The sequence below is a fragment of the Protopterus annectens genome, chromosome 1.part0 (genome assembly GCF_019279795.1).
Source record: "Protopterus annectens isolate FY-2018-M chromosome 1.part0, PAN1.0, whole genome shotgun sequence".
NCBI lineage: Eukaryota > Metazoa > Chordata > Ceratodontiformes > Protopteridae > Protopterus > Protopterus annectens.
Window position 1 is genome coordinate 92,640,927 of NC_056725.1, and position 23,592 is coordinate 92,664,518.

The following is a 23,592-nucleotide window of genomic DNA, read 5'->3' on the forward strand; positions in this document are numbered from 1 at the left end:
CCGATCATAATCCCTATTTACTTATCCCTTTTCTCTCTCTCTCTCTCCTTGTTATAGCTAGTCAGGAAAGCACAAGTTCTCTAGGTCACAGACCCTTCCCTGAGAAGTTTATCAGTGCTAACAGACTATTATTAAGGCTAGGTTTTGACCTGATGACAGACATTAAAGATGCAAAGATGGCTCAGTGGGATACCATCTGTATACCAAATGTATGAAAGGAGAAGTCAGTGTGGCCATGGGGGAAGGATGTTAAACTCTGAAAGTCGGCTGAGCTCCCTAATGTTATGTACAGTTAATCATCTGCTGTTATAGTATGTTGCCTGCACAACTGTACTTCTTTACTTAATATGTAGACAAAGGAGAGTATTTGATGCTCATTCTCAATTACATTTTTGTCTTGACAGAACTTAAAACATCAGGAAAAACAACTAACTTGTCATATCCGTTGTTCCAAATATGATAGGACAAAAGGTGTACAAGAGCTCTCTGTTTAGGTGGTTTTCAGACTGTATTAGTTTTCTTTGAGTAGTAAAGCAGAGCATTACAAAATAAATCAAAAGCATTTTCTACTAGGACTACAGCCACTTCCATCGCTCTTTTCGTGAGTTCTGTAGAATGCTATCTATACAGCTGAAAACTGGGCTTCTGTGCACTGCTGCTGATTGTAATTTTAGAGTCCAGTTCCATCTTCCTTGGTATTTTTGTCAAGATAACATTTATGAAGAGAAGCTGGGGACTCTGTCATGTAATGCTGATCAGAAGAGATGAGGAGGTATAAAGCAGTTATGGTGAAGTTTTGAGCCTAGTAGAGTCTCAAAAGTGCCAAGCAGCTGTTGCCTGCAACCACTTGAAGTTGAAGTGGGTGGGTGTCTATCACGAGGGTCTTTTGTTATGGTAAGTATTCATTTTTCTTTCTTTCATAGTTGATTTTCTTCAGGTCTTTTTCTCATGGTGTTGGTTATACCCTCTGTCCAACTCTCTGTGGTTGGCAGCTGGTTTTAGAGTTCCCTTTAAGCTGGGTATATGCACATTCTTTTGTCTCATTTAATAACGTGGTATTACCTCATTTAATGATATGATATAAAATCAGTGTTATTTAGTTGCAGTTGGCTGGGGCAAGCTGGTGGGTTCTTAGGACAAGTACTGTTAATTTACCTTGTGTATTGCATTAATTGAGCATGTGGCTCTGAATGCAGGGTTCTGCTGAAAAGTACAGAATTACAGTTATAGCCAACCTAGTACTGATTAGAGAGGACCTGTAGTAGATCAACTCATATGGTAAGACCATATCTGTTTGAATAGTTCACACAAAAGTTCTGGGATGGTGAGTACTCATGTCACTAATTTAGGATTCTCATTGCTATACTTAGATTAGCTGCTAATAGTCCAGTTGCTGTTTAACAAATCAGGATTTTGTTTCCACCTAACTCATTGAATTTCATTTTCTTTTTAAAGCATATTGTGTATATTAAGACATGCTACTTGTTTCCTCTGTAAACGACATGTTTTTTTTCTTTACACTTTTTGTGGGGTACTTGTCAAATACATTGTTGAATTTCTGTTCACCGTGCATCCCCTTATATTTTCATGCATTTTTTTCTCTTTGTTATGTTTTGTTCACTGTCTGCACAGTCATCTGTTCTTATTCGTGTTGATTGTAGTTTTTGAGATGGTCCAGATATTCTCCACTATTGCTCAATAATTTCTGTTTATTGATCTGATCATTCCAAAGAGTTCTCCAGTACACTACTGCATATCAGAATGACAGTTTTATTTACATTATCAGAGTTTACAAAACTTGTCATTTTACACAGATGGTGATAAGCAGGTCCATGTGTTGTAACATAAAATGACTGGCTTCATTTGTTGTCTGGTAATACTCTTACTACATCATATGTGTTCCACATTGTTGCTTGCAGGTCCAAACCGTGGACTAAGGGGGCGAGTAAGAGGACGAGGATCTAAAGGTTTGATGAGAGGCAGAGGTGGAAGGGGAAGAGGTGGCAAAGGAGGCAGCAACATGGACCATGAAAATGCATATGATGATGAGACAGAAGTGAGTAATCTATACTGGATGCAGTCAGATTTTATATTCGTATGGGTAAAATATAGGGTACTGCAGACTTGTTGAAATTAACTCCTTCAGCACTAAAAATGATGAGCTTGGATGGTTTTACAAACAATATAACACAATGTGCTACAGAACTGTATGAATATCAGACACCATTTTGTTGGTACTCTGGAACATTATTTAGCCAAATTGATGAAAATTATTATTGTCTTAATTTTGCATTGGAACCTATATATAGTAGCACAAAACTCTACCAATGAAAAGTGTTCTTTTTTGGTTGGGAGTGAGAAGGGAAGTCATTCCATTGATGATTGTGATACTGAGCTATACAGAACAAGGGTCAGATGTCCAAAAGCACTGCAGATATCAAAGTATTCTTTAAAATAAAAAAAAGTTCATAAGCTGGAAAGAAGTGCAAGACCTGTGATGCTGGAATTTGCAAGCTTCCACTGCATGGGTGATCAGTCTTAAATGGGTAATTCAACACAGTTAAAGTTATCAGCTGTTAATGAGCTATATTTTATTCCCTAAATCTCCATTTGCTTGTTTTATGACTTGTTTTGCATTAAGTAAAAATAAACCATTGAATTGTAAATAAATTATTTGTCTCAAAATATCGACCATACAAATGGTCAAAAAAAAAAGCAGATGAATCCTAAGACAATCATTTTTGCAAGAGGGCAAGCTCCTCTTCATCCCCCACACCATCAACTAATTAAATATGCCAACTTTGAGATTGCATGAGTGGGAAGGGATCAAACTTGTTTCCTTGCTGTTTTTCAGTCTCTGACTTTAAAACCAGCAACATACTGTTTGATCAAAACCTAATTCCGTATAAAAATGCAGTGAATTGCTTTTTGATTTGTGTGAATGGATGGCCAAGTGTGTTGCAGCCACACACACACATCTCTCTCTCTCTCTCTATATATATATATATATATATATATATATATGTGTGTGTGTGTGTGTGTGTGTGTGTATTTATATATTTGTAAAATGTATACTTGTACATGTATATATTTGTGCGTGTATATATATATATATATATATATATATATATATATATACACACACACACACACGTATGGATATAATGTGTGTGTGTGTGGACATGAGGTCAGAGCACTTAAAAAGCCCACTTTGTTTTACCACACCAAAGCAGTCGAATGATATTATGGTTGCTGTATCTTCTAATCCAGTAATGATCCAAGTATAGGAAAAGAGCTGGTAGCCAACAGTTATTGAACCTGATCTGTACTGACTTCACCAGGGCTCAGTCTTCTCCAGAAATCTTTCCATTTTATTCAAAGCTGGGACTTCCATTGCCACTACAAAAAATGCTATTCCACATAAAATATGCACGGTATTGTTTACTGGCACAGTATCCAACATTGGTCATATTCCGTCTTCTTTGGATCAACATACATTGCTATTCAGGATCTTAACCAACAAGAGAAAAAAAATCATTGTGAACATTGTCTGCAGGATTATAAGTTCAGCCAGTAAGTTTTTTTTTTGTTTGTTTATAAAATTTTTGTGTGCTCAACACCTTGCTGTACTTCTAGCCATCCTCCTGCTAAAGGGAGAAATTGCATTTTCATTTATGCAAGCACTGAGTAATTTGTGTGTGTGCCTGACAAGTCCTGTACCGTAGCAGTCTTGGCAGTATGGCATAAACTTTCAGAATTTCTGATGATGATCTAGTGGGGTCCCTGGCTTCCACATGCAGTTTATCCACCTGTATACTCTGGAATTCCTGGCCAGCCATCTGTCACTTGAGCTAGTAAACACTCATCACAGTCAGATACTGTGCACCAAGTAGACCAGCTTGTGAGCAGCAAGTTCTGCAAGATTTTTTCCATAAGTCGTAATGAGACATAGCTCATGGTCTTTGGATGCAGACTTCTCACCTTCACGAGCTTCCATCTCCAAGTCTTTTAGCCACTTGGAGAGATTTGGGATCTATGCTGGCTGCATCTCAAGAGCACTTTATTTCCTTTATGAACAGTGATAGGTTATCATTTTCCATAAGTGAATATTATGGCAGTATCTCAAAAATAATTTCCTTTTTGAACCATGAAACAAACATATTGTTTTCTGTAAGTGGGACAAGTGCATTTTAATTTTCCCATTATATTTTTAATGTACTAATGATGATGGTTATTTTTTTCTCTAAGATGTTATTCATACAGAAAATGCTATGTACAGGATAGCATGTAGATTTCAAAAGGTGCCTCAGTCATTTTTTGCTTCAGTCTTTATTTTTTTCTGGATTTTAAAGTGTGCTGACTAGTCCTGTAGTCAAGCACTAACCAATTTTTTCATGTGTTTTGGGTGGAGTTACATTTATCCAGCTGCAAGATATACGTACATACAAATGTTTAAAGCACGGGCATTAAAGTCCTTCTAGCTTGCCAATATGCCAAAACACTTGTTCCCATAATAAATGTCCAGGCTGTTCTTAAAAATATCTACACTAGTACTTGCTTTAATGTAATTTGGTAATCTGTTCCAAGCATTAGCTACTCTGTCAAAGAACCAATTAGTAAAATGGAGGATAAGGCAAAATCCATGCAAATGGTTAAGGATTTCTTACAAGTTCAGCCCCCAAGATTTAGCAGAAATTGGCCAACTAAAAATTGGTCCTTTCCCAGCTCGGACAGGCCTCAGAGGGGTAGATATAGGTGTTCCAGAGGGAGGACCCAAGCACAGACCTCTTACAGACCTAGACAGTGGAGTGCTTCCACCCCCAGGGGTGGAGAGGACAGACCTCAATCTTATAGAAAACAGGCTCAATGACTCCCCCTGCATGGCTCCAGGAACTTCTCTTCTGGAAGCCCCTCTAGGAGGAAAACTCTCTCTTTTTCAACAAAATTGGACTTACATAACCCAAGACAAGTGGGTTCTGGATGTAGTTTCAAGAGGTTACAAATTCCACTTTCATACCTTGCCAAGACCAAACGGATGGCCAGACCTACCAAAACACCAGTGGGCAGAGGCATTAAACCAGGTGGGATCCCTCATGGCTATGAGGGCCATAGAACTGGTTCCACAATCAGAGACTGGGAAAGGCTTTTACTCAAGGCTCTTTCTAGTTCCCAGAAAACAAAATTCATGGAGACCCATCCTGGATCTGTCAGTCTTAAATACTTTCATGGCGATACCAAAGTTCAAGATGCTTACTCTGCAGCAGCTCCTGCCAGTGTTGAGCAAAAATGCATGGATGGTGACATTGGATTTAAAGGAGGCTTACCTACACATCCCTATCAGACAGGAGTGCAGAAAATACCTCAGGTTCAAGGCCGGCTGGAAACATTACCAATTCTCTGCGCTGCCCTTTGGCTTGTCTACTCCGCCCTGGGTCTTCACCAAGTGCCTGGCACCAGTAGTAGCTTATTGCAGACTCAAGGGAATTCAAATTTACCCTTATCTGGATGTGACTGCCTTATTCAAGCAGACAGCAAGAATGTCTTACTCCAGCACCTGGAATTTGTTCAAAATCTACTCAAGTACCTGGGATTCACTGTGAACATAAAAGTCAGATTTGACACCCACACAACAGATAACTTTTCTGGGTACTCTTCTAAACACAATAACCCAGATGGTATTCCTGACATCCGAAAAACAACTACAGCTGGCTTCAACTTTCAAAACCTTGGCGTTAATGTCTCAGCTAACTGCAAGGAAATTCCTGCAGGCTTTGGGTTACACGGCCTCCTGCATCCTTCTCATACCAAATGCAAGACTACATATGAGAAAAATACAATGGTACCTAAAAAGTGTATGGTCCCAGCATTGCTACAGTCTAGACACACAGATTGCTGTCTTGCCTTGCCTACAAAAGGAATTCCATTGGTGGACCATGGCATGTCTTCACAACAAAGGGAAAGCCTTCAGTCTGCCTCCAGCCAGCCAAGTGTTAACCATGGACGCCTCGGATTACGCATGGGGAGCCCAGTTGAAAGGCCTGCAAGGTTTTTGGACAGAGGATCAGAAGCACCTACATATCAATTTAAAAGAGATGTTAGCTGTACATAATGCCCTCTTGGCTTTCAGGGATCTTCTACAACCAGGACAACTACTGATACGGACAGACAACACCACAGTTATGTGGTACATAAACTAGAAAGGGGGTTCACACTCCTACTCCCTTTGCAGACTAGCCATGACTCTATGGAACACAGCTCTAGCTTGCAAAGTGGACCTACAAGCTCAGTTCCTGCCAGGAAAACAAAATATTCTGGCAGACAGCCTGAGCAGGAACCTGTCAGACCCACACTAGTGGATGTTAGACACCCAAATATTCAAGATGATTACAGAAGCCTGGGGCTGCCCGGACATAGATCTATTTGCATCCCCCCTCAACCACCAGTTACAGATTTTTTGCACAAGGACATTTCACAAACTAGCATGGAAAGTGGATGCATTTTCATTCAGTTGGAGAAACCTCTCGGGGTATGCCTTTCCTCCACTACCTCTTCTTCCACGGGTGTTATTAAAGATCAAGCAGGATAAACCCAAGATGATTTTACTGGCCCCAAATTGGCCTCGTCAATTTTGGTACTCAACACTGATGAATCTATCCCAGGAGCCTCCTTGGATTTTACCTCAGATTCATAGGTTCATAGGTTCATACTAGGCTATCTGCCCAAGGGCATTTATAAGCCTAGCCCATAGTTATGTGGCTTTTGCCACCCCTTTAGTTTGAATAAAAACTATGCCTATCATTTTGCTGTGCCTCTGTCAAGCAGTGACACTGAAGTAATCCCTGGGGTATATCTGCAATCTCCCATCCATTGGTCAAGATTCCTCTTGAACAAGGCCAGAGAGGTGCTCTGCCTCACATGTACCGGGATTTTGTTCCACAGCATAGGGAGTCTCTGGGTGATGAATCTGTCCCTCCAGCACGTTCTATTTATAACCGTGTCAAGGTTTAAGTCTCCGCCCTTGTGGTTCTGAGGGATCTAGATTTTTTGAGGTGAAGCATATTCATCAAATCTGGGTTTGACATGGCCTTATATGTCAGGCACAGGTCACCTCTGAGCAAGCGGTATGAGACTGAATAGAGCTGGAGTTCTTTCAGTCGGGCAGCATAAGACATATTTTTGAGACCCTTTATCCTTTTGGTGAGGAACTTTTGGGGCCTTTCAAGCTGCTGCAGGTGTCTGGTCAGATACATTCCGAACGGGGCATTGTACTCAATCATAGGTCTAATGAGTGATGAGTACAGGGGGACGATGACCTCCCTTGATCTAGATGATTCCAAATCTTTTGTCCCAACACCAGGGCCAGGTTCTGCACTGTCATATCAAAACTCACAGCCTGGCGAATTCAGGGTCTATGATTAATCCTACCCGTCCCAAACAGGTCATGGATGTCATCTTATAAGCCAGACGGCCTAGTACTAGAAAATCTTATGCAGGTAAATGGAAGAGATTTTGCACCTGGATGCATGCTCAGGATTCGGATCCTCTCATTCCTAATATCCCACTGATTTTACTTTACATGACAGACATGCTACATAAGGGTTTATCCTTCTCCTCCATAAAAATACATGCCTCAGCTATCTCTGCACATTACAAAACAGATCCTCCAGTCTTTTCCCATCCACTTCTGAAACAATATCTCAGAGGAGCAAAGAATTTAAGGGCCCCCTAGGACACCCCCCATTCCTGCCTGGGACCTCAACTATGTTCTGGAAAAGCTCACTCTGCCTCCTTTTGAGCCTGCTGCCACATCGAATATTAAGTTTTTATCATGGAAGACAGCTATCCTACTGGCTTTGACTTCAGTCAGGAGAGTCTCTGAGTTACAAGCACTCATGGCTGTGGAACCTTATATTATTTTTCAGCAAGATAGGGTGTCTTTAAGGACTAATCCTACTTTCATGCCTAAAGTGGTTTCCAAAGTGGCTTTAAATCAAGCTATACACCTGCCAACTTTTTTCACTAATTCACAAAATAAGGGGGAAAGGATCTTGAATTCCTTGGATGTACACAGGCAACTTCGTTTTTACCTGGACAGAACCAAGGATATCAGGAAAACACAGCAACTTTTTGTTTCTTATGCAACAAATTCCCAAGGCAAAGCTATTTCAAAACGGACCATTTCTAAATGGATTGCTCATGGAATCAGATTTTGTTACTCTCATCATGGAAAGCAAATCTCAGGAAAAATTAGGACTCACTCTACCAGAGCTGCTGCTACTTCAGCTGCCTTTCTCAGGGGAGTACCTACCAAAGATATTTTGGAAGCTGCAACTTGGGAGTTCAGTGCATACTTTCTCTAAGCACTATAATCTCCCTCTTTACTCTAAGTCTAGGGCAGGCTTTGCTTCTGCAGTCTTGCAGGGCCTTCTAGCCGCCCCTTCTACTCTGTAACCACCACCCTTTATCTCAGCTATGGGATTCAACCCTACAGTGATGACTGCAGCAGTGAAACACGATGAACATAGTACAGTTGTGTACACTTACCATAAATGTAGATATTCGAGTGTCTTCACTGTTGCAGTCTGGGTTACCCACCCTCCTGTCCCATCTTATACTTTCATTACTGTGGTTTCCTACTTCACCCTTCTTCTGAGGTATATTTGCTACAGGGTATGGGGTTTGTTGTATATTACATTTTTGTTTTACTATTAGCCTTCACTTTTGGGCACCTGACATCTGGGGCAAGAAAAACTGGAGAACATGGCGTCGGCTGGCAGCTTTGTACTCCTGGCGCTATGACGTCAGGGAGCATGACTGAACAGCCGACGCCAGACCCACACTTTGGGATTCTGGCCGACCGAGGGCTGCCTGCCGGCAGGAAGAACCCTACAGTGATGACTGCAACAGTGAAGACACTCAAACATCTACATTTATGGTAAGTGTACACAACTGTACTATTTACCCTTACCTGGACAATTGTCTCATTCAGGCGAGCAGCAAAGAAAAGTTGCTCCATGATCTTCTCTTTGTCAAACTCCTAACTTCCCTAGGGTTCATCATCAACAAGAAAAAAATCAAAGCAAAACCCCACCAGAAAGATTGTTTTCCTGGGGGCTGTGCTAGACACAGTAACCCTAATGGCCTTCCTATCCCCAGAAAAGCAGAGCTTCCTGCCTCTCTACTTCACCCAGCTGGCTTCCAGAAGTCACTTAACTCCAAGGAAGTTCCTGCAAGCCCTGGATACATGGCATCTTGCATCCTTCTCATCCCTCTCGCCAGTCTTCACAGGAGAAAGCTTCAGTAGTACTGTGTGTCAGCACACTCAGTCCCTAGAGACCACTCTCCCACTGATCACTTGCATGAGGAATGAATTTCTCTGGGGGCAGAGGCCTGTGCCATGAACAAGGGTCTTCACTTCATCCTCCGCCCTTCCGGCCAGACACCAGTGATGGCTCAGACATAGCTTGGGGCATTCAGCTAACAGGCAGGTGTACCCAAGGCCTTTAGAATGCCCAACAACTTCACTTGCACATCAACCAGAAAGAAATGATAGCAGTGCAAAACGCTTCGACTTCCTTCCAACCCCATCTCAGGCCAGGGGTCCTCCTTATAAAAACAGACAACACCACAGTAATGTGGTACATCAACAAGCAGGGGACCACTCAATCTTACCCCCCGTACAGGCTAGCCATGAGTCTCTGGCTTACAGCCACCTCCATGGGGCTACACCCAATTGCCCAATACTTACCAGGGATCAACAACGCACTGGCAGACCACCTAAGCAGAAACTTACTGGACCCCCACGAATGGCATCTCCACAGAGAAATCTTTCTGCAAATCACCCAGGAGTGGGGGGACTCCAGAGGTGGACCTCTTTGCCTCACACCTCAACCACCAGCTGCACAAGTTTTGTACCAGGAAGTATCACCTCCTGGCATGGAAGGTGGATGCCTTGACTTTCCCCTGGAGCACTCTCTTTGTGTATATGTACCCTCCTCTGCCCCTTATTCCTAAGGTTCTGATCTAAATAAGAGAGGAGAGACCAAAGGCCATCCTCATCGCTCCATATTGGCCCAGACAGCATTGATACCCCTTACTACGCAGTCTGACCTTACAGCCCCCAAGCTACTTCCCCTAAGGTCAGACCTCTTGATCTGGGGGGGGGGGTACTGCACCCAGACCTACAGACTCTCAAACTTTCAGCATGGCTTATACACTAAAAACTAACAAGAAGCCACTGTTAAGCAAACAGTCCTGGGCATCATCACAGAGACCAGAAGACCCAGCACAAGAAAGTCTTGTGCAGAAATATGGAAACGATTCTGCTCCTGGCAACAATCAAAAGGGGGCAGTACCTCCCAACCTTCCATCCCTCTCATCCTGGATTACTTAGCAGAGTTGCTCAATAGTGGCCTCTCCCTTCTCTATTAAAATCCATGCCTCGGCCATTTCTGCCCATTATAATTTAGACCCACTCTCTCTTCTCTCATCCTTTGATTAAGTAATTCCTCAAAGGGGCTTCTAATGTCAGGTCTCTCAGAAGACATCCTACTCCACCATGGGACTTGAATTATGTGTTAGAGAAACTAACCTTACCTACTTTCGAACTTGCCGCTTCAACAGAATTGAAATACCTCTCCTGGAAAACTGCCTTCCTACTAGCTATCACCTCAGCCAGAAGGGTCTCGGATCTTCAAGCTCTCATGGCTGTCGAGCCCTTCACAATTTTCCATGCAGACAGTCTCCCTGAGGACTGATCCCTCCTTTATGCCCAAGGTGTTATCTGATGTGACCCTTAACCTGGCCACACACCTTCTTTCACAATCCTCAAAACAAGGGGGAAAGAATTCTACACTCACTAGATGTGCAAAGACAACTCTGATACTATCTGGACCACATTAAGCCATTCAGAAAAACTGACCAGCTTCTTGTAAGCTTTGCCCCAGGGGCAGAGGAGAAACCCATCTCCAAACAAACCATTTCCAAATGGATTTCATGCTGTATCCATTTTTGCTACAGACTACATGGGAAACCCATCCCTAAGTCCTTCCGTACCCACTCCATTAGAGCAACCTCTGCTTCCACTGCACCTACCAGGGGCATCTTGGAAGCGGACACTTGGACCTCTGTCCATACCTTTACAAAGCATTACCACCTACCTCTGTTTTCTAAGTCTAGGGCAGGTTTTGCTTCTGCAATTCTGCAGGGCCTCCTGACCAATTCCTAGGACTCTACCTATCCTTCTACCCTTTACCTCAGCTTTGGGAATCCTCCCACAGGTGATGACTGCAACAGTGAAACACAAAGAACATAGTACAGTTGTGTACACTTACCATAAATGTAGATGTTGGAGTGTATTCCACGTTGCAGTCTTGGTTTCCCTCCCTCCATCCCCCTTTTAACATCTTACCCTAGGGGGACACATGCTTCCCAAGGTGGCTGTTAGCCACCAGGACCACTTCTTTCTTTTCCCTTGTACTCCTGAAGGGTTAAGGCAAGAAAAACTGATATAATGACATTGGCTGCCTTGCTTTATAGTACTGACGACCTGATGTCAGACTACAGGCAACAGCAGCCAGCACACAAAAACATTGGCTCTGGTATTCGGGCCGGCCGAGGGCTACCACAGCAGGGATAACCCACAGGTGATGACTGCAACAGTGAATACACTCGGACATCTACATTTATGGTAAGTGTACACAACTGTACTTTGCTCTGACATCTGCAAGGCGAGTCTCTGAGCTGCAGACTCTCATGATGGAACAACCTAACTCTATTTTCCACAGGGATAGGGTTGTGTTTTGTACTAACTCCTCTTTCATGCGGAAAGTAGTGTCAGAATTCACTTTCATTCAGTCTGTTAACCTCCCTGTGTTCTTCCCAGAACCTAAGAATAAGGGAGAGAGGTACTTCATACCTTGGATGTGCATCGGGAGCTCATGCACTACCTTGACAGAATAAAACCCTTGAGGCAGGCTGAAAACATTTTTATTTTCTTCAAAGGGGCAAGGAAGGGTCAGCTGTTTTTAAGTAAACCGTTGATTGTTGGTTGTCTTCTGGTATTGTGTGTTTGTTACACCAGCCATGACAAGGCAAATCCAGGTGAGATAAAGGTGCATTCCACCAGTCCGTTTTCCTCTTCAGTGGCATATTGGGAAGGAGTGGACTCTAGAATTCTAGATGCAGTCACTTGGTCCTATATCCATACCTTTATGAAGTACTATAAGCTGGATGCCTTTTCTGAATCTTGAATGGGCTTTGCTTGGATCATTCTCCAAGGGCTTATGGACCCCTCCTCCTCACAGGTTGGGCATATTTTGGGAATCTGTCCATATGCCAGTAAGGCAGTGTGTTTGTTGAACTTAATACAGTTGAGGAAGTCTAGCCTACTTGCAGCAGTAGACGTTCCTAGAACACACAGCCTTACTGGCAGTACCCACCCACCTTCCCCCCTTCTTTCGATGTGCATAGTTTGGTGTTTGAGTGGCTGTTGAATTATGCTCAGCAGCCTTTATTGTTGTGTGTGTGTTTGGTTTGGAATAATAGGTGTTTGCAAAGCTTTCATTTTGATCTTCTCTTCCTGCTACACCCTAGAAAACTGAAAGTGTCCCGTCTCTTGGTCTGAATGGCAGTCCCTGTACTGCCAGGTGATTGGTTCATCATACCCACAGATGAGCACTAGGAGGATTCTGAACTTTGGTAGACTGCTAGAGAAAGGGTGGCAAAAACTACTACCCATACAACTACAACAGTAAGGTAGTGTGTTCTTTGAACATCTACTCTTAAAGGTAAGTTGGATTTATGCAACTGTACTTCTTTGCAGATGGTGTCAGTGACATCCCAGCCAAGCACCTTTGAAAAATATCTGCAGTCCTATAATTGAGACAGCTCCACTTGAATTAATTTTATCATCAGATATTCCATTGATTCTTATAGATGGCAGCCTTGAAGGTCTATTTGAAAAGCTGTCAAGGTGTAAGATAGTTGTACCTCATGCAAAGAGAGTAGACCTGATGTGTCTGTGCTCCTGTTGACATCAGTTTTGATATCTGATTACAGTAAACTTGCTAAAGAGTATGTCTCAGCATGGCAGGTAGTCAGCCTTAGGGCTACCTCCTCCCAAGAAAAAAAATGTAAGGTGTTTTTGCCACAACTCCTCCAAGTCAGGCCAAGAGAGGAAGGACTTGGCTTATTCTTCCCAGATTTCATCTCCCATTGGGTGCAACACTGACAGTGAGGAGATGAGTTCTTTAAGCTACCCACCCCGAAGACATGTCTTTTGGCAGTACCCTAAATTTAATGAAGAAGTTCTTTATTTATACAGCCTGGTAAGGATTTTGAATCAAAAGGTGTATTTCTAGATTTGGTGGAAATGGAGGAATCTAAGACCCTGGCAGCTGCATCTCTTTTCCAGATTTGAAAACTGAGGTAATCCAGAGGGCTTGAGTGAAGTCTGGTATTCCCACCTGTGACCCAGAGGGTTACAGGACTAACAAGGAACAGAGTATGAAGGATTAGTCAAGATAAAATCACTTCAGCTAGCAGATCTAGGAGAGACTCACCCTCTCTCTGTCTCATACCCTTCCTGTGGGATGAATAAAGACACTTTGTTGTTAGAACAAGGACACTCGTCCATCTAACTGCTTAACTGAATAAACTACTGCAAACTTCAACAAGATGTCTTTATTCCTCCCACAAGGAGGGAGTCATTGAGAGAGAGAGAGTCTGCTAGATTTGCTAGCTAAAGTGATTTTATCTGGACTAATCCTTTATACTTTGTTTTTTTCCCACATTTTAGGATACAGTTATATCTACACCTTTTAAGCCCGACATCACAGCCACTTGCTTTACAGGAATACACATGTATTACAGAGTCCAGAAGGATTTAAGATACTGTGGCTGCATTGATGGTAGTCTCATTTGATGCTGACTACAGGCTTAAATACATTTCCAAATGATGAGAAGAGCCAAATTGTAGACCAATTTAAAAGGAAAGTCAGTGCCTCAGCCACAATTACCTTTTAAGCGTTTAACTGCCAGACAAGGGTGGGATCAACAAGCAAATGAAAAGCATGGTAGCTGATGTCCAAGATGAGAATACTGAAAATAAAACTAGTCTACATTTCCTTTAGACTTAGGAAACATGTAGTACAATGCGGATATATTACAGTAGATGTCTGCAGCTGGGCTGTAGCCACAGAGACTGTGTTCGCCATTCAGCTCTGAATCATGCTGTAGCCCTTATCATGAGGTGTTAACGGGGTTCTGCTGAATGTGTGGCAGTTAGGTGCCCTTATCCTTATCCCTACTTATCCTGGGGACAGTTCTCACATACATACCTTTGTAGCACTCCAGTGATGGATCCAGTTGTAGTATCCATGGATCCAGGTAAGGGGTCCAAGGTGTTTTCTATTCCTAACACCCTTACCAGTGACATGGAAAATAGGGCCTTGAATTTGGGAAGTAGGTCTCCATGTCAACTTCCTGGACCTTCGGGGCTATTAACTGCCAAATATATATGATCAACTTCTAGATGGCTCTGCTGCACCATCTAGGAGAGATTACTGTGTGAATGTGTCTGACACTGAACTGAAGGCAAAATTGTTAGAGCTTACACACTATAATATGGCATATAGCACCCTTTGAGTTTAATTTCCCCAAGTCTTGTGGGTTTTTAATACTGTGACAGGAATGGAATGTATTACTAAGTCAAAATGCGAATAAAGTTTGTGAAATTTGTATTGTTTCATTCTTTGATATTATTAAAAGTGCTCTTCACAGCACCTGTAATGTGTTCAGAATTGACTTCTGCAATTCATACAGTTACATATATTGGTGGCATATCTAAATAAGATTGTAAAGTATTTTTTGTGAGACCCTTTGCTCCTACTACTGTTGGAACTGAGTGAGTATTCTTCCACAGCACCCTTGTTTATGCCTGCAAATCGTGGTATTTTATGACTCTCTCTCTCTGTATGACACTGTAATCACTAGGTATAGCAATTTCAGTGATGAATGCTACTTTTGTCTTCTTTTCATGGTCTACTCTGATTTTCACCCATCTCTTTTTTTAAACTTTTGGTAATGGATGATCACGTTATATAAACTTCATCATTTTCTATAATGCTTTGTGGCTCATGTTTCCATTGCTTCTCAGCTATTTCAGTATTGTAATGTTTGCACAATCCCCAGTGCAACAGTCTTGCCACATTATTATGCCTTTCAGTATACTATCTAGTGTGGTTTTGATGATGTGGATGCAGCATCTAGGCCAGCAGTTGAGGGAAATGTAATCAGAGTCAGAAGACATGTCTGAAGAAGGCTTCAGGTCCTGCAATAGGATAGCTCCCAAATGCCCCTTTGACAAAGATCAACTCTTTGGAGCCCTACTTTGACATTTTCAAAAGAGAATGAAGACAAGAGTAAGGTAACTCAGGGGTGGGGCAGGGAGTGTCAGGTAACTCTGATATAAACTACCGTTCCGAGCCGCAAACCTTTTACTGTAAGCAGAGGAAGGGGGAAAAAAAAACACCATTTCCTTGTCTCCATCTGTCCTTCCCCCAGTCCACACTTTCTCAAGTCAGCAAAAGTGACAGAATTACTGTCTGTATATCTTCAGGTGTGGAAATTCATCACTGGGAGACTCTCAAAGTCATCAGAAAGGGCTACATATTACAATGGCAAAACTTTCTTTAGATACCACTAATATCACAGGTTGCAAAAGGCCAAAGAGAGAGACAATCCTGCTCATAGTTATGGAGCTCCTACAACAGGGAGTCTTAGAGACAGTTCCCCCAAAAGGGCAAGCCAAAAGATTCTACTCTAGACTCTTTCATGTTCTTCAGAAGCAGACATGACCTCCCTTTCTGCTAGCTGCTTTAGGATCTTTAAAAATTCTGGCTTGTTAAACTGTCATTTTCGTGACTGTTGCTTCAGCCAGATGGGTTTCAGAATGACAGGCCCTCCTGTGCAGAGTTTTCTAATCTTCCACAGGGACAAGGTCGCTCTATGTACTTAACCCTTCTTTCACATCCATAGTAGTAGCAGAGTGGGCCCTGAATCAATCCCATTCACATCCAGTGTTCTTTCTTACCCCCCCCCCCTCATTACAGAGGGTAAAGAAATATGTACTCTTTGGGCATGCATAGGCCATTGAGATTTTACTTAGGATGAAAGACAGTAAAAACCAAAGCAGTTATTTATTTTCTTTGCTAAATGTTGGGAGGGGAAAGGTCTGATGTGAAGTTGTTAAATCTCGCCGTTTATTCTCTCTGATGGGTTCGGAGCCGATCCTCGGCTCCGACACGGCCGATATCACAGCTCAAGGTTTAACAATAGCTCGAGACAAAGCCCCTTATCCCATGATGCACTGCAGGAATTACCTCAGATCTAGTTTGCCGCGGCACGGATCTCTTGGTTTCCAGCGTTGTTTTACAAATTTATTTGTGATATTCTTATAGTTTTAGGTATTACTTAGAGTAGTCTATTGTTAGTGATATATATATATATATATATATATATATATATATATATATATATATATATATTTAGTGTCTCCTCTTTGGGCATTGTTTGTGTGTGTCAAACTTTTTCTATTTCTTGTTGGTTCTGAGTCTAATATCAGTCAGGTCATTGAGTTGCCAGTCTTTTTTCCCAACCATTCCAACAAATTAGAATACATGCTGCACAAACTTGACGCGCACAGACGGCTCAGATTTTATCTTGATAGAACTAAGGATATTAGGAAATCAGATCAACTTTTTGTATCCTTTTCGGAGGCCAGAAAAGGTAGACCAGTGGCTAAAACAACCCTTTCAAAATGGTTATCAGATTGTATTTCATTTGTTCATGCAACTGCTAACATACCTTGCCACACAAAGTAAAGGCTCATTCAACCAGAGCCGTTTCTACGTCTTCTGCTTTTCAAGCCTAATTGCCCCCTGATAACATTTCCGCTGCAGCCACTTGGTCTAAGCCTCATACTTTTATCACTCATTACAAAGTGGGTAAGGCCTCCAGGGACAGGGCTTCTTTTGGTTCTAAGGTCCTGGAAAACGTACTCCCGTGAGCCACCCAGGATTGCGGGTGCTAGGGACGCTACCCATCAGTGAGAATAAATGGCGAGATTTAACAACTTCACATAAAGAAGTTATGTACTTACCATAACTTTCCATGTCAGTTGTTTATCTCGCCTTTATTCTAACGTCCCTCCCTCCATCCCCCACCTGGCTGACATTTGACTCAGAGGCTGGTATCATCCTGGTTGTTCAATTCTTATTATTCTTTTTCCTTTTTGGGAGAGTGGACATCTTCCAGGGATTTAGTACACACAGCAAACAAGATCTGAGGTAATTCCAGCAGTGCATCATGGGATAAGGGGCTTGGTCTCGAGCTATTGCTAAACCTTGGGCTGTGCTATCCGCTGTGTCGGAGCCGAGAATCGGCTCCGAACCCATCAGTGAGAATAAAGGCGAGATAAACAACTCACATAGAAAGTTATGGTAAGTACATAACTTCATTTTTTCATAGATTCAAAGATTGTTTCTAGGCTAATGACCTGGGGGGGGGGGCTTTATATGCCTAGCCAAGTTTTCCTGTAAGAATAATGGCATCCTGTATCCAAGTAGGACATCGAGAGCCAGGCATTTATAAGCTACTTTTGTCCATAAAGGACATGGGTGCCAGGCACAGAGTAAATTTCCTGTTCCCCATCCACTAGTCTAGGTTGTGCTTAAATTGAGTAATAGACAAACTCACCTTCACATGGATGGGAAGCCTGTTCCATAGGAGGGGCAGTATCTGGGACACATATGTCTTCAGCATGTTCTGTTTAAGTCACAGACAAAATTCACATCCGAAGACCTTGTATTTCTGGTACTGTTTGACTTATGAATATGCAGGAGATTCATAAATGTTTAGGAGTTTGTGAATGGCTTGTAAGCCAGGCATAGATCACCCCTCGGCAATCAATAGAAGACTGAGTAGAGGGAAAGGGCTTTAAGTGCTCTGTGTAGGGCACATTTGTTGCACCTTGTATTCTTTTTGTAAGGAACCTCTTAAGCCGCTCTAGTTGCTGCATATACCTGATCAGGTACATACCAAAGGGAGCATTGTACTCTGGTCTGATAACGACGGAGTACAGTGAGACAATGACGTCTCTGGACCTAAATGCCATGCCCCTACGTGTAATTTATGCAACATAAAAGGATTTCCTCACCTCTCCATATTGTTTAGTATTTCCCGTGAGGTTAGGGACATGGCTGCAGAAAGATCTGTGGTTGTCCTTTGCACGAGAAGCTATTTTTTCTTCAAATTTAGCCTTTGAGGTATTAATTAACCCTCTTAGTTAACTGTATAGATTGGTTAGGGTCTTTTAGTATGTTGGGCTTTGTTCTTCCTTTGCTTGGCCATTTTTTTTTTTCTTTTCTTGCATAAGAGATTGATATTCTGATTCCACAGGGTGCAAATAAACACACAACATTGTATGTTTTTGTTGCTCTTTTCTTGACAAGAGCTTACCAGGGCAGTTAAGGGCCCATACTGCTACAACCACACCTACCACTACTGACTTCCTTATGAAGATCAGCGCTTGCTATGTGTTCTTTAGTTAATACCTTCTCTAAACATTGCAACCACAGCATTGCCTCTCTAGAGTCACAGGGCATGATTTGCCTAGACTGCTGTAGATGGAGACTATCCTTTTTCCCATGTCCTCATGGCAGTTAGTTCTGTGGATCAGCCACTGATTCCTGATAGCTTCCAGGGCAGGAAGGAATGAAACGTGGCACACGGGTATGTCTCTGTTTTACATCAAATATGCTGATGTCCAGGTAGATGTGTGCAAAGCTCTGGAAATCAGGACAGACATCAGACAATTTGGTGCCAGAAGTCCCAAATGTAAAGATTAATGCAGCGGTGAACATACTGAGTATCTAAGACTGGTGTATGTTCAAAATGCATATGTGCTTTATGTAACATTGAATATGTATTCATATTTTGAAAGACTAACTCTGATATAGTTTAGAGGCATCAGCATACAAAATTGTGTAGTTTGACATGCGAGCACAGATTTATTATTAACAGCGTTTTATCTACTGTTTCGTACAGGATGGTAGTGGAATGCATGATCGGCCTCACCAGCAGTCATCTGACAAAAAAGGGAAAGTCATTTGCAAATACTTTATTGAAGGAAGATGTACTTGGGTAAGCAAATAATTTTTATAGTTTCTCTTCTAAAATTAAATACTTCAAATATCAGTTTGAGAAGTTGCTCCTATTAGTCTGTCCACATTATTTCTTTTTGTACAAGTAAATTAATACCTAAATTTACAAGAAGGAAATGAGCTTCTGTCATAAGAGATGTGATTGTGAAGCATTAATATGTACAAGTAAAAAGTACTTCAATGTACTGAATCAAAGAACATTTTACAGACTGAATGCAGCTAATTTGTAGCCTTTGTTAATGAAGTAGGGAATTCACCAGTATTTTTTCACAAGGACCAGTGCTGCAGTATGATTTATTTTGCTTAAGAAATATTCCTGGCTGAGCGATGTGCCTCTGATGGAAAATGTGAAGACAGAAATCCTCAATGCCCCATTAAGTAAGATTCTCCTCTTCATACTTTCAGCTCTTGAAGTGTGCAAGAAATTGGAAGAAAAAGGTAAAATTACACAGTCAGATTTGTCAGACATTTGTGCCTAGGTATACTAAGAATCTTCTCAAGATGTGGCCTCCTAGCCCCAGACAGGAGCCACTAGATTTGGTAAAGAGAAGAAAGTACAAAAAAATGACAAACACAGCCCAGGTGCCTACCTTCAGGATGCTTTCTTTCAAGATACTCTTTCCACTCTTGTTATCTCAGGCCTTTTTGGTTTCTCTGGATCTGAAGGACACTTATCTTCATGTTCCCACTCACCCTCTGTTCAGGAAGTTTTTATGTTTCTTCCTCTCATTTTAATTTCTGTGCTGTGCGTTTTGGTCTTTCCACAGCCACAAGGGTATTCACCAAGTGCCTGTCTCCAGTCATCACTTTCTGCAGGCTTCAAGATTTTAAATATTTCCTTATCTGGATGACTTGCTTCCTTTCCTTCCAGGCTTCTCCAGGATTTGCACTTTGCCCGACTCCTTTTGCACAGTCTGGGTTTCACCATCAGTCTCTAGACGTCTGTCCTGTCCCCCATTTAGGATCACATTTTTGTGGGTTGCAGGATCTAAACTGTTCCAATGCTAGCCTCTCTGCTTTCTCCCAAGGATGTTCTTAGTGTTTCACTGTTGCAGTCATTACATTTGGGTAATCTGCTTGCAGGTTGCCCTCAGTTAGCCTGATTAACAAAGTCTTGGGTCCTGCATCGGTTGCTGTCCCTTCTTCCATGACGTCAGGGGTATAAAACATGCAGCCGACGCCATTACATCAGTCCTTCTTGCCATGCAGAAGCAGAAATAGTTCGCACGTGCCCGTCGGCCGACTCCTGAAATTGTCGTTTTCGAGTTTCAGAACCGAAGTCTTCAACTTAAAGCTACATACCCCGTTGGGGAAACTTTTTCTTGTTCCTTACCGATGTCAGTAAAAGTTAATAATTGCATTACTTGTGGAAAGCAAATACTTCATAAAGATTTTCATTCGTACTGTATTCCTTGTCTAGGCCCTGAACACGAGGTACCTTGCTGTTGGTTTTGTGTTTTATTTAATCAACGCACTATCTGTTGTCGGTATATTTTTGCCTCTAAATATTTTGGTTCTGTTTAATTTTCCAGAAATGTCGTCGGTTAGCCATCCGACTAATAGGATTCCGAAAAAACGCAAAGATAAAGACAGAGACAGGCCGCCGAGGTCCAAAACTGCCAACGACGCTTCTCCTTAGCCAGTTGCCAGTTCGTCAGTACTCAGTGAGGCGCTTTTGCAGCCCCTGATACCCTCTACTTCTGATTTGCAGGCCTCTACTGAGACCCATTTAGAGTCCGGTATGCCACGAGATACTTCAACTATGGAATCTGCAGATGTCTCTAACTTGGATGGATTTGGAGCCGCTGTGCAGGCACCGGCTTCTGAGGGTGTATTCAAGCCTACGGACTTGCATATTAAATCGACGCCTCCTTCATTACTAAGGCCTAAATCTCGATCCATGTCTAAAAAACGATGCCCAGGCCACGTGCTCAGGCCCCTATGCCTAAAAAACAAATGATAAAAATGGCTGAAGATCTAATAACTCTAATCAGGGGTAGCCAACCCCCCCCCCCCCAAAGAGGCCTAGGGCTGAGCTTGATTATGAATCTTCTGGATAGGATTCTGTTTCTTCTGACTCTTCTGATGACCTGGATTTGTCCTTACCTACTTATGAGGAGTCAGATGCAGAGGATTCTATTCCCTCTGCTTCCCCTCCTGAGGACTTTTCTTTTGGGAAAACCTTACATACTCTAAGGGAGCATTTCCACTGGGAAAGCCAGGAATTTTCTGATTCAAAAAAGAGGCTTAAGGATTTCGTACTTCTACCTCAGCATAGGCTTTTGTCTGTTCCTCCTGTACTAGACATTGTTGATTATGTTTTCTCTGAATCCAATTTGGCCCCTGATTCCCTGCCTTCTGTTCCTAGTAAACCTGACAGATACTACAAGGTTCCTGACTCCCACAAGTTCCTTTTCAAAAATCCTTTTGCAGATCCAGAAACTATTTCTCAGGGGCCCAAGGGCATTAAGGCTTCTACTGCTAAAAATCCTACCCCTTCTGAAAGACATTCCATGGCGCTGGATAGATGGGGTAAAAAGGTTTATACTTCAGCAACCTTTGCAATCAGAGCTTTAAACTGCCAATTTCATATGTTAAAATATCAGCAACATGTCATTGGACTGCTTAAACAGAAAATGATATTGATTCCTGACTGTGTGGAAAATAAAGATTTACAGGATTTAATGCATTCTGCTGAACGGCCATGGTGGTGCAGCGCTTAGCATTGCCGCCTCACAGCAAGAGGTTCTCCGGTTCGATCCTAGGTTGGAGTGCCTTCTTGTGCAGAGTCTGCATGTCCTCCTTGTGGTCGTGTGTGTTTCCTCCAGGTGCTCTGGTTTCCTCCCACATCCCAAAGACATGCTATAGGTGGATTGGACACTCTAAATTGGCCATAGGCGTGAGTGCGTGCATGTGTGTGCCTTCTGTGGAGGGTTTGGGTGCCGGGCTGGCAACTCGACACCATAAAACTCCACTGCCAATTATGAGCAGACAGGTGATCTGCTGTGGCAACACCTAACCAGGAAAAGCTGAAAGAAGAAGAATGCATTCTGCTGAACAAGTTGGAAAACATTTTTTGCAATGTGGTTTTGATTCTTTAGAGGTCTCTTGCAGGGCTGCTGTTACTAGGTCTATGCTTAGAAGGCATGCTTGGCTTAAGGAGCAATCTTTGCCTGATCATGTTAAAGCTAAATTGTTGGATGCTCCTTTAAATCAGGACTGCCTGTTTGGCAACAAGGCTGAAGAAGTTCTCAAAAAGATGTAACATAAAGCTAAATCTATGCCAACTGTTAAAGATTTTTTTACAAGTGCAGCCTCCTAGATTTAGTAGGTACTGACCTACTAAGAATTAGTCCTTTCCAGTCCCTTCCAGGTCTTTTTAAGCCAAACCCAGACACAGCAAAATCCCCAGGATGTCCTTCAAGGATGCATCTGCAGTCATAACATATGGGTTGTCCTGCCTCAGGCAGCCCTTCGGTCGGCCGGATTCCAAAGTCTGGGTCTGGCCTCGGCTGATGTCGCACTTTCCCCAACGTCAGAGCTTCTGGGGTATAAAGGCATCAGCTGACGCCATTTTCCTCAGTCTTTCTTGCCGCGCGGTGCCCGAAGCAGAAGCTGTTCGCAAGTGCCGGTCGGTCAGATCCAGAGATTTCAGCTACCGAAGACTTCGAAAAAAGCTAAGTACCCCGTTGGGGACTCTTTCTTGCCTCAGCCGATGTCAGACAAAGTAAATAATTGTTTAACTTGTGGGAAACAAATACCTCATAAGGATTTCCATTCTTACTGCCTTTCTTGCTTAGGCCCAGACCACGACGTATCAGCTTGTTTAGCCTGTGCCTCCTTCAACCGACGGACTCTTAGATGTCGGTCGGAGTTTGCAGAGGAATTTTTTGGAACTGCTTTTGCTTATAAAATGCCGTCGGAGACTCTGACTTCGCATATGGTCAAAAAACGCAAGGAAAAGGACCGACACTCTTGGCCCGCGGTTTCGGCTGAAACCACGGCTAGGCCTACCGCGTGTGTCTCGGTTTCAGCTGAAACCGAGTCCACGGTTATTACTACTACCGAAACCATACCTCCAACCACCGAGGCCAGAGAGGCCCCGGCTGAGTCGGCTTCAGAACTCCCTACCGAAGCTAGTGCTCAAGAGTTGTCCGACACCATACCTTTGGACATTTCTACCCCTGCACGTGGGGCAGCTAGGCCCCCAGCTTCTATGTCTATTAAGGCCTTCTCCAGGGCTAAAGCTGCCAAACTTTCAAAAGCTTTGCCTGCCAGATCTACTTCCCAGAGGCCTTCCTCTAGTTCTCAGATTCTCAGTCTTGCTGAGGACCTTATATCCTTAATTAAGGGCTCCCAACCTCACCCA

At 42.7% G+C, this 23,592-nt stretch overlaps 1 protein-coding gene across 1 annotated transcript in view; it reads left to right on the forward strand.

The window, feature by feature from the left end:
• ZC3H4 (zinc finger CCCH-type containing 4) overlaps nt 1-23,592 on the forward strand; it is a 589,226-nt gene that overhangs the window by 258,607 nt on the left and 307,027 nt on the right. Inside the window, exons 7-8 of the mRNA XM_044083867.1 lie at nt 1,920-2,056; nt 19,108-19,203. Of these exons, the coding sequence (XP_043939802.1) occupies nt 1,920-2,056; nt 19,108-19,203 (233 nt within the window). The remainder of the gene's footprint in view (nt 1-1,919; nt 2,057-19,107; nt 19,204-23,592) is intronic.